Source organism: Agelaius tricolor, unplaced genomic scaffold (assembly GCF_023055355.1).
Source record: "Agelaius tricolor isolate 1412-34295 unplaced genomic scaffold, bAgeTri1.0.p SCAF_4, whole genome shotgun sequence".
In the NCBI taxonomy this organism is placed as follows: domain Eukaryota; kingdom Metazoa; phylum Chordata; class Aves; order Passeriformes; family Icteridae; genus Agelaius; species Agelaius tricolor.
Window position 1 is genome coordinate 26133006 of NW_027269264.1, and position 12178 is coordinate 26145183.

At 35.9% G+C, this 12178-nt stretch overlaps 1 protein-coding gene across 2 annotated transcripts in view; it reads left to right on the forward strand.

Moving 5' to 3' along the window:
* Positions 1–952: 952 nt before the first annotated feature.
* The window catches only part of BNC2 (basonuclin zinc finger protein 2), a 230037-nt gene continuing 218811 nt past the window's right edge, over positions 953–12178 (forward strand). The window contains exons 1-2 of one of the 2 annotated variants that reach the window (XM_071424952.1): positions 953–973; positions 1682–1882. In XM_071424952.1, the coding sequence (XP_071281053.1) occupies positions 953–973; positions 1682–1882 (222 nt within the window). Of the gene's footprint in view, positions 974–1681; positions 1887–12178 lie in introns of those variants that run through there. The other variant, XM_071424954.1, reaches the window with a different exon arrangement.

The window sequence follows — 12178 nt, forward strand, 5'->3', positions numbered from 1 at the left end:
AGTGGACTTAATATATTTTAAAGCAACAGTTCTTGGGGTTCTTCCTTGTTTCTTCTTGGATATTGAATTTGCTGCTTCTGAGACTTTTTTTTTTGTACTTAATGGTGCTGAACTGAAGGAAAGTTTAACAGAAAAGCTTTCAAGAGATGTAGGGTCTAGAGGGGAAGGCACATTTGTGTCAACATAGTGTACATCTTCTCATCTTTTCTCATTGCACACTAATGACACAGAGCTGCCACTGAAGCTCTCTTCTGTTTCTTTTGTTGTTTCAGAGAGTGAGGTTTATTGTTATTCCTGAGTTAAGAAAAAAGCAGTGAGTGGTACATTTGTCCTCCTAAATTTGTAGATTTTATTAGAAGATGAATGTTCCTTATGTTGGAAAGGATACCTTTTTTTTTTTGTTTGTTTTTTAAACTCTGGCCATTTTTTATAAGGTTGCATGAATTTTGTTTTATTTATGAAGTTTTTGCAGAGTTATGATTTCTGTATATAAAGGATGAAATGGGTAAGAGAATTTTTCAAATAAGATTAATTTTAGAAAGCCTTTGTAATTAAGAGCAGTATTGCAATAGTATTATTTAACTTGATGTATAGTACTGTACCTTAAGTACAGGAGATCTTAAAGGAAAAACATTGGTTTTTTTGCATTACTTTTTAGCTGTGTGGGGCCAGATTCTTTTTTGCTGTGGTTAATTTCTTTGTTCTTTACTATTTGAAAGGTGTATTGTATCTGCTTCAACCAGCTTCTTAAAAAAAAAAAAAAAAAAAACAACCAAAAAACTACTTTTGATCTTTTGGGGGAGGGAAAGGAAAGGCTAGCTTTGTCATTTTTTCCATCCTTTCTTGCTCTCGATTCTGCTTAAGACTCTTAGCAGTGGGCAACAAGAGAGAGGGGTGTAGGAGATGAAATGAGTGTGTGACTTTCTAGTTTTATTTCAAAAGAAGTTGGATCATGTCTTTTTTCCCCTCTTGGGTAAGAGTTTCTTTTGGGATAGAAGCTAACTTCTGCAATTCTTTTCTGACTAGTATTTAGAAAATAATCAGGCCAACTTTTATGTTTTATTTGTAAGTTAATATTGAATGTATTTAATTGCTTGCTTTCTCGCTTTTTCTTTTTTTTTCTTTTCTTTTTCTTTGGATTTGCTAATCCTGTGTGGTAGGCAAGTGTCAGATATAACATGCTGTACATGACAGCATTGTTGAGAAAAAACAGAGAAAGACAGGGAAAGGGCCACAGCCTTTTTTTTTCCTCCCAATTCACTCTAATCATTGTGCTTCTTAGAGAGAATGTGCGTGTGTGTGTGTATCTGTGTATCTGTAGACTGAAGGGTTAGTGCAGGATGTCATTTGGTGCCTGACAGTGGAGCAGTGCAGTTGACTCTTTGCTCTGCTATCCAATGACATCCAGTGGCTGAGAGTTTGAAGCTGATGGTTGGGTCTCCTTAGTGCTGCATGCACACCTGACAGGCAGCTGTTAAACTGAGCAAAGGCGAGCTTGGGGAGTCACAATCTATGCATAAATGATAGGGGTCTCTCTGCTGAAGGTGCGAAAGAAGCTCTGACCCTCTCCCCTGAATCCCCCCTTCCCAAATGAAATGCAGAGTGCAGCTAGCTTCTTAACTACACTACACTCCTGCTACTCGCTGCCAAGAGGCTCAAAAAATCCACCTTCACTTTTCAGTCAGAAGAGGCAGAAGTGGATGTGAGAGACAGACACACACAGAGACACAGAGAGCGAAAGAGGGCAAGAGACTTGACTTTAAGAGACTCCTGCACTGACAACTCCATGCAGTTCGGAACAAGAACGGCAGCGACCGACTCTGGTTTCATGGGGACATGGCAGAACACTGACACTAACCTCTTATTCAGAATGTCCCAACAGGTACGTTACTTTCGTTTATTTTAAAACATGGAATTTTTGTGCTTTTTTCCCCCCTCCTTTTTCTCTTTCTTTCCACATTTCATTTTTGTTTCATTCATCACTACATAGTTAGCCTCTGAACTGTCATAACTATGTCATTGGAATGTGCATGGTTACTTCATTTCTTCCCTAAGGGCTCCTTTTTAAAAGAAGAAAAAAATATTAAAGCCTTAAGTAAAAGCAGAGCATTTGTTTTAAAGTTTCCAAATGGAGCTTTGCTCTGAGTAAGATTGTTTTTCTTTCTTTCTTTGCTTTTGTTTTGTTCCAGCATTTTCCCCTTTGCTATCCCCCCGTCCCATAAATAAAAGTATCTGCTATCCCAGGAAAACTCCTTTTTCTTCCTGAGTGCATAAGCCCCCAAAATCAAACTGATACAAAATTTAGGGAGCCCCTCAGAACGGCATAATTGACTTCATGTGGCAGAACACAGTTTTATTCAGGGGGAAGGGGCGATGAGCTGTCCTGCTGGAGCTGCTGCCAGCACGGAGCTGAGGGTCGTTAGAGGAGACAGTTTCAGTCCTCGGGTCTCTCTTCTCCCGCTCCCTCTCCCCGCTTGCTCCCTCTCTCGCTCCCCCTCTCTCTGCGGAGCTGAGCCTTGGCGTCCTCCCCAGAGCTGCTCCTTCACCGGGGGCCGCGTTTAAGGCAGCTTGGTATGCCGGTTCTGACGGGAAAGCGAAAATGTTACTGCAAGGCCAGTTATAACTGATAATTAATCACAGGAGCCAGTGTCTCTGTACCATGCACTTGGTGATACGCGCCTTGTGTGTTACAGTAAATTTTGCACAATTGCTTGGCTCTTCTGGGTGAAGGGGAAGGGAAAAGGGATTAAAAAAAAAGGGGAAAAAAAGGAGAGAAAAAAAAAGAAAAAAGAGAGGGACAAACTTTCGGCTTGGATGGGGCTCAAGCAGGGGAGGGAAGTTCAACCTGGAGGTTTTTAACAGGGTGACTCCCTACCAGGAGATGTTTTCCCCTTCTGAAAACTAGTTTCCAGTTATGGTCTGACACTGATGGATAATAATTGAAATATTGTGTTAGCCAGAAGAGGAGTTAATACATTTTTGTAGTAATATTTGACTTTCTTTTAATGCTGGATACAAAATCAAATTAATTAATTTACCTGAGAGGTGTTGTACCATAAGAAAAGAGAGGGAAAGTAAATAGGTTTTTCTAGTCTAAAGGAACAAAGCATGCCTGAATACTGGCCATAAAACAATATTTTAATATTAAAAAAAAAAACCCAACTTTTAATCCAAGAAAAACTCAAAAGCAGATAGTTTTTAACCAATAGCGGTTAAAAACTATGGGTGACCATTTAAGCAGTATAGCTCAGGACAGGATGAAGGCATTTGAATAAGGAATATTTTGATATATCCTGTAGAGGGACCCTGATTACTGCTGATACAGTATGCTGGTATAGAATGTAATCAACGTAAGGCAAATAAGCAACTCTGTTCAATTTCCCATTCTTGAAAGTAAGAAAGTTCATTTCCTGGTAGAGATGCACATTTCAAAAACACTGCTTGGCACTAGGAAGTGTGAATTGCTACCGCACTGCTTACAAACATTATCAGCTCTATGCCTGTCTGTGATACATAACGTGTTTGGTTTCACTGATATTAGGCAATGGCATGGAAAGCAGTTATCCTAATTACCTGCTGTATTCTTTTAGCAAGAAGTCAGATTAAATTTTAGGGGTGGAGGAAAGGTTCTTTACATTTCAGCCACAAAAGAGTTAACATAACTAGATCCAGATAACAATCAATTAATAAATGATGATTGAACCACATAGATAGCACTAGATTGCCTGTTTAGTATTAGATCTTTTTCAACAGATTTAGACTGTGTGGTCTTTTAAATACCAGAAAATGTTCAACACTGACAAAGAAAGAAAACAAAACTAAATAAAAGAGCATCACAAGGTGTAAGGGGGTAAAATAATTTGAGACAACTAGCTTATTAAACCAGACCAAATATGTATGCACTTAAGCTAGGCTATTTGGTTGCCATTTTTCTTTTTAAATAATATTTTTATGTACTAATTCTTGAATATTAACTGGATTTTGTACACTATTGAACATGAATGCTCATATATTCTGTATAGAAAGTGAGAAGTAATGTACTAAATGACTAAATGTGTGGTAGATGCTGCATCAGTGTAAATTGGCATACATACACAGTAGCACTGAAAAGGTGGTAACATCGAACAGATTTATTTCTTAAAAGTCTGCTCATGACACATTTGTATACTTGTTAATCTCCTTGTCATATTTTGTTTGTTTGTTTATCATGTGCTAAACAGATCCAGTGCAAATATGCTTTCATCATGCTTTTAAAAGGAGGATAAATTATTTTGCTAAATTCATTTCTCCCCTCTTTAATGATAGCATTTTTGCCTTAAATTTCTGATTTGTTGGGACTGTTGTAACTTGCTGGCTTGCACATACAGTGTGCAAGTGCAGTTGCGAATTTGTGTCTAACTTCCACTGTTTCTTTGTAAATCACTAAAATTTTGAATATTGTTTTCTATTATCTATTTTCATTCATTTGCTAGTCAATTATTTTCAGTCCATCTTCTGGAAATGTAAGTATTTTTTCAACTTTTCCTATGCTTTAACAAAAATTGTTTTCACGAGTACAAATAACATGAAGTTATGAAATGTGCATAAGTTGCAAGCAAAGTTTGGCATGGTTTGAAAGAACTGTTTAGTGAAACTTTTCCAGCTATACACAGTAATGCTAGGGATATTTGTCTTTAAAATTTCTAAGTGTAATGCTGCTTTTCCACATATTTTTAGAAGCAAACAAACTCTGAGCACCATCACTTTTCCTTGGAACTGTAACTTAATCTCAAGCAGGTTTTTAGTGGAAAAATTGAAGCATAGCAAGATTTATTTAAAATAAAACAAAACCTTTCAATTCTTCCCTCCTCTTACCTCTCAACTCACACTGCATTGCTATTTGCATAATATAGGAGTGAATAACTTTCCTCAGAATAAAATCAACTTCATTGTGATATGTGTCTTAGAAAAATTAGGATTGATTGTACAAGTTTGGGCTATTTAAACAAGTGTGATGGTACTTACTTTTGGACTATTTTCGCTCGCAAATGAAAGCATAAAAAATGGTATCTCCACATTCCAGAGTGCATTTAGATTTTGGTGGGGTGAGAGGGGAAAAGGAATACTATCCTAAATTACCTGTGAGAAGTTTATGACATGGCCACTTGACTGCATTGTTTTGCCTATGTACCTTTTGTCAATGTAAAAGTCTGTGATTTGCTTGAAAGGGGTCATCCTTTCTGTATACAGAAGAATGTCTGATAACCTCAAGGGGCGTAAATCTTAACTTTTAAAAAGGAGTGCTTCTTTGGGTCACTTTGATCAGTGACAGGTCGAGAATGAGCAGAAACCCTTGGCTTCTTTTCCATGCTCATCTGGTTAGGTCCAGGGCACGCACTGCCCATTCTAGTTCTGGCAAGGAGTTGTTAACAACAGAAAAGAAGGTCTGGGCTTGATTGATTAAAAAAAAAACCAAAACAGGCTTTTGTGATTGTCTGCTTTCATAAATGTTTTGTGCATTGGTCAGAATAAGAAATGCCATTTTTCTTCATCGACTTACCTTAAGGGCTGAAATGTTCTAAAATACTTAAAAGTCATTTCAGAAATGACACTGTAAGAGAAATGGCTGTAACCCACAGTGACACAAAATGCCAGAACCATCCACCTTTTTGTTGAGAAAAAGGTATGCTTAATCCATTTCAGATAAAAAGGTAATAGCCTTTCCAGAAGCTATTTTCAACATGAGAGTGAAAAAGCAGTATACAGAATTATAAATGGATCTGTACATCATTATATTGTAATTTAGGATTCACTCAATGATGTAACAAAATTAACAACATAATTTCATTGTGTAACTGTATCTTATTAAAGAACAACTGTCTGACATTCTCTTACAGTTGCTTTATTTAACTTCATGCAAATATTATTAGTAGTGACATTTCTCTATTGTACATTAGATTCTCTCATTAGCATGATGTGTTAGTTATCACCAGAGAAATCACTTCTAGATAGGTGAGCGAGAAGCCAAGAAAACGAAAAATTAAATCAATGATGTATATTAATATAGACGCATCTGTTCACAAGAGATATGGTACAGTAAATGCAGCTTTTTTTCCTTGCATAAATGCATGCTTATTCCAAGGAAAACTAAATAATACTTATAATATGTGGAGTATGCGCTTATATTACTAGAAGTATTAAATTGCAGACAGCATGCACTGCCTGTTTTGAGCTGTGCTTGTATTCCTGCATCTGATAGTTCCTAGCATTGATGTAGGCATAGGCACATAAACTGTTTATTGAACCTGTATTTAAAAATAGGAGAGTAGTGTAATGTCTAATGGATTGAAGGTGAAAGCTTTTTAAATGTTTCCGGGTTGCTGGTCGTAGAGGTTGTATGCAATTTTAACATTTATTAAGTAATTAACTGTTTTACTGTAGCATATAACTACGTACATGTGAAAAGAGTTCAAACTTAATTTGACAACAGGCTGTAATACCATACATTGATTTACTATGAACATTTTGAGAGGAAGATTGGCTTTGGTAAAACGCATTTCATAGCTTAAAGTAGCTAACAATCACCTTTGTAAGTAAGAATCAGCAAATATAATAATATTTTAATTTTATATATATGTCACACCATTCTAAAGAATAGCTGAGCCCTGGTGGAGTTTACTCCTTTTTTATGCTGTTTGTGATTGAGTTCACTTGCTAATATGAATTTAGAAGATTTATCGGTTACATTGTCTTATTTCAGACACTTGCTTTAATTTTTTTGGGTATTTTGGTAAAGCATGGTTTAAACATGTACTTGTCCTTTTATCAAATAAAAAATATTTGCCTTAAGAATTTCTTGCTGTTTCCAATATACCTCAGAATAGAAACATTGGGAGATATTGTACCTGACAAAAATGCAGGATGTTTTGTGTAGCATAGACAACTAGACATACAAGTACATGCAATGATAGATACATAGCTATGTGCATGATACATGATCAAAAGTAAAAAATCCATTTTAACAGCTTCTCTCACTGTGTTCAGCATTTAAAGGAGAACTAAAATACAGCACATTGTTTCCAATTTTTTTCTATACCTATTAATCTTGAACATATACATATACAGTGTTTGAACATATTTGAGCCATTCTATATCTGTTGATGATGTGTTAACACTGTCAGAGCTTTGAGATATGTATGCACAACATTGTAAAATCTGCATGAATCATTGAAGCATATTAAATCACATGCTTAAATATATATTATGCAATAAGTACTAGTGTTTAACAATTTAAAATACACAGTTTCATATTTTTTTATTTCTATTTTAGTAGTTATTTATTCATGTATAGTTTTATAGGGATTTGATTAATGTAGTGACGGAACAGATTTGGTATCAAACAGCAGCAGAGTCTCCTGCTCTTGTGTCAGGGTTAAGAGCCAAGGCAAATCTTCCCTAACTAATTAGATGCTGAGTAAGGCATCTTAGTGAAGTTGGGGCAAAAGTGAATGGGTCACAGCTGAGGCAAGATTGCAAGGACTGTAGTGATAGTGAAAGCATTCGCATTTGCCAGGTCATTGTGACACTGTGCTGATTGCTAAGGAACACCCTGTTCACTGATACAGAACTGCCGTCATAAAGTAGAATCAGAAACAAAAGCTTTAAAGAGCATTTGCTTCTTACTAGAAATGCTCAAAACCTATGCTGTGTGTGTAGCTTCCTTCGCTCAGTTTTTTTTTTTGAACAATAGTGCTTGTGCTATTGTAAAAGGATTTGCTTTGTAGACTAATGTTTCTTCACAGTGTAAAAGAATTTCCAAACTTGGGGCTCCTAGTATACCCAGGAGGTGATGAATCATGCTGGCTCAAACAGGAGAAGGCTGAAACAGAGAAGAGGGAGAAAGGGAGAATTCCACTGTTACTGTCTCAATCATTTAGTTCAGAAAGAGAACCAGTAATGCAGCTTTTTGCTATAATTCAGAGAGTGTAAAGGCAAAATTTCAGCATCTAGAGAAACTCTGATCAAGGGGTTTGTTTTATGCCCGGCTGACCTGTAGAAAAGAGTAAACTTAAAAAGTATTTTTATATAATGAATTTCTGTGTGTTTATGTACAGTTTTTCAGTGAGTTAAAATGTATTCTTTAGTTTAACATTAATCTGTGTAACAAATGTCCAAGATAAGAGACTGTACATCAGCCAATGGACAGGCATCTGTTGCTTTACTCTTCACCCCACTCATTATCGTAATGCCCTAATACCTCCTTTCCTTTATTGAAATACTTGACAACTGTTTTCTAAATTATTTTAGTTCACTGACAGAGAAAACAGTGCCACTTACATGACTGTGTCACACAATATTTTGTCACAGAAAGGCCATCTCTTTTGGAGGGTGGGGAGGTGAGCATCTCAGAATTGCTTTGATCAGTGTGAACTTGCCAACAGTATACCATTGATGCTATTCTGACTCTCTCGGGAAGCCATTGCATCCCCATCCTCTACTGATGATGCGTATCTGTGCACTTGTGCAAAGGAAAGGAGAGTGTCATCTGCCACTTAGAGAACATGGGAGTTCAGAAAAGAAAATGTCATGATTACGATCGTGCTGTTCCCTCCCATGCACCACACAGAACTCAGCAGTCTGCTCTTACAAAGTGAATAATAAGTGGTACTTCAAGAAGTTTTGTGGAAAGTGAGAAAATTTATTCTGAGCTTGTCATTAAAGTTGAAATGTACTGTAACTGGCAGGTAAACTTACTGTACTATTTGAGGTGGTTTTTATCTGAAAATGGACCACAACACAAATACACCAGTAGAGATTTGTGCTGCAGTCTGCCTACCTGTGGGATTTGGACTATTTCCCTTATAAAGGAAGTTGAGTGACGTGGTAAATGCCTGTCTATTTTTTGTGATAGCTACTGCAATTAATGTTGAAAACAGTGCTTTAATTGTTTTCCTCGGTAATTTTTAACAACCCAGGGAACAGCAAGACACACCTATATGAACACAATTTGTTTATTTGTGGTATTTCTTTTCAAAATTTATTTTACCAGAATTCTAGGGAAAGAGATAGATTACCTGAATCTCATCATGTGTATTTTCTCCATGCATTCTTTAGTGTATTCCTTAAAGATTGGTGTCTTTAAAATGCAATACTTCTAGCTTTGAACAGTTTAGTTCTTTTCATCTGAACAATTCAACACTTGGTGTGCTAGTAAGAGGAAAACAGAATATAAAGGATCACATCCTCACTGCGACCCAAGCATGTGTTTTCCATTCATGTCATTGAAGGCTCTGTCATGCATCAAGGACAACATATAGTTTACGTACAAAATCACAGATAGCAGTGTACTAGCCTTCAGAGCAAGCTGTAAGCAGAGCTCAACTCTATAAGCCTTCTGTACTTGTGTAACTTTTATGGAGCTAAATGTGCAGGTATTTTGCAAGACAAGATTCTGTGGTGGTAGAGAAGGTTGCTCTTGTGTATTTTAATCTCTTCTATTACTTAGACACCAAGGAAAGGAACAAAATTTAAAAAAAAGTAAAAGAGCTATTGCACTTTCTTAAGGAAATCTAAACCTGCTTTCCTGGTTTATTAAAATCCAGAAATTAAACAAGGTTCTCTGTTAAAGTTGGGTCAGGTGTGAGCTTTTAGACATTATGGGCCTCTATATGGCTTTATGTCTCTTTTACTGAAAGCTCAGGGTTTTTGTGTGTTACCTTGGAAGCTACCAGTGCAAAATTATGGTTGCTCTCTGTTTTTCTGTGAACTTTTGCATTTTTCCAACCAAATCACAGAATGAAATTTGGGCAGGGTAATTCAACATGAAAAAAATTGTAGAAGAAATGTTTACAGGACTCTTTGCTAACTGAAATTGCAAACTTTTCCAAAGAAAAAATAGCAACAATAAAGGGTGATTTAATCAATAAGGTAGCATTTTGACAGGAATTATTTTGGTTTACATAAAAATTTGGCTTCCCAAAGTGTTCTTTCTTCTCTATTTTCTCATTAGAAATATATATGTGTAAAAACAAACCAGAAGATGTTATTGTCAGATCTTTTTATGCAGATAGATTTTCTTTTAGCATATTCATTGCCCTTTGCTTGCACAGAATACAAAACCTTGTGTACTGTACTGCAGTTTTATTGCTGCTTTCAGAGGGATGTCTTGTGAGATGTTGCGGCTCCTGCGGAAGTACAACGGCAAAATGTCATTTTATGATAGATCATTATTGATACCCTTTATTTATTTATGTCTTTCCTCATTTTTCTTTCCCTGCAGTTTTTCTTCCTCTGTATCTATATCTGAATATGTATTAAAAGAAGACCTCTTCTTGGTAGTAATTGAATAATTAAAGCAATCTTGATTATAAGGGTCTGTAGGAAGACATAAGGGGCAGAGAGGAGAAGCATCACTTCCAAGGATGGCTTAATGTAAATGCTGACATGGAGAGTTCAGTGTTGTTTTATTTTAGTATGTCTGCATGCAAAAAACATGGTAAAAATGTGTGATTTGCTGGATTATCACATGGAAGGTGCTGAAAAGCATTTCAATTTGACCTCTACTTTGTACAATTTCTTAACCAAAGCATTGCTAATATTTGAAAAAAAAAACTCATTGTATTTGTATTCTCAATATATCAAATATGTTTATTTTACAAAGAAAATATCAAGAAAAATGGGAAAATTAAACTCATGCAATACTTGAATACTATTTTTTTCCACACAGACTTAGTAGACAAAAATAAATCAGACTAGATTTCAGTGAGTTATTCAAAAGCAAATTAAGCTGTTCAAATCAAACCTACAAACCTCTATCACTGTGTTCAGAGTTAATTCTTAATTAAAAATGTGCCTTTTCTTTCTTGCAGGAATTCTCTAAAAATTTTATGGCAATCTGTAAAGTGCAATTCATAGGAAAACAGTCTCCTCGGAAGTGGTAGCAGAGTTTTTCTGAGTAGTGGATGTGTTTTCACACTTCGTGTCATAACTTTTAGTAGCTGTTTGTTCTCTGAACAGTTTACTTTTTAAAATACATAAATTTGATAAGAACATCTGAAATAGATGTCTTGGGGAGGAGGGAGGTAAAAACTAATGAAGAGTATGCAAGGGAAAAATAATTGCTTCCAGCTGGCTTTATATAATAAAGCTACTATTAAAATGAGGAGCTCCATTAGCAAGGCTTTAATTATATATTTTCTTACATTTCTAAATAAACAGTCTAGTCTTTAAAAAAATAAAACTTAAATGAGTAAAGTGTGACAGCTCTTACAATAGCCAGGGAAAAATATTAAGAAGTACCAACTCATCTACCCTGCCTTAATGCCCCACAGCAGTTGACATTGCTGGAATGCCTCCTGCAGCTGGTGGCATATGACTGTCATTTGCAGGCAGGATATACGGAGAGTTTACACAATGGAGGCATTCATGAAAGTGTTCCTCATCTGGGACTCCTGCAAGCTCTCATTTTATTGACCCTGTCAGAATTTAACTGGTAGGCTGTCAAATTATGTGTTGCTTTATCTAATATTAGTTTTTCTTTTAAATTAGAATGCGCAGAAGAAAGGATTGTGGAAAGCAGGTATGAAAAGTAAAACCAACTTCTGGCTTACTGTGACTAAAACAGGAAAAACATAACTGTAAAAACTCTATTATTTGTTCTGAAAATTGTAGGGATTCTGTATCTTGCTCATGATTAAATAATCTTGCTTATTTATGGATTTTTTTCAGGATTTGGAGTAGAGTGGGGGTTTTTTTTACCTTTCAAAGCCTTGAACAGAAATCCGTTTTCTGAATTACTGTTCCTCAAGTGTAACTCAAACATTGGTGTACAAACAGTTTTATGAAACAGCTCATTTTAATTGCTCATGTTCTTAAAGATGGCAGGAAAAGTGCTCTTTTTACAAACTTCTCCGGAAAGAGATTTATTCATATGCTTTTCTGCATCTTCATGCAGAATGGCATAAAGAAATGCCCAGCGAGAACTACCCATTAGCAGTTTTGATTACGTTCTGTAAACAATGTAATAATCTGAAAGTTGATTGATGATTTTAAATATGTTATTTATATCACAGATTGGCTGCTTATTAATTCAGTGGTGTTGAGACATGACCTCTCCAAAGCCATAATTTGCATAAAAAAAATAGAATGCATGCACAGCTTCATTGATATCTGGGAGAGAACTAGTTACAGCAGCAGACAG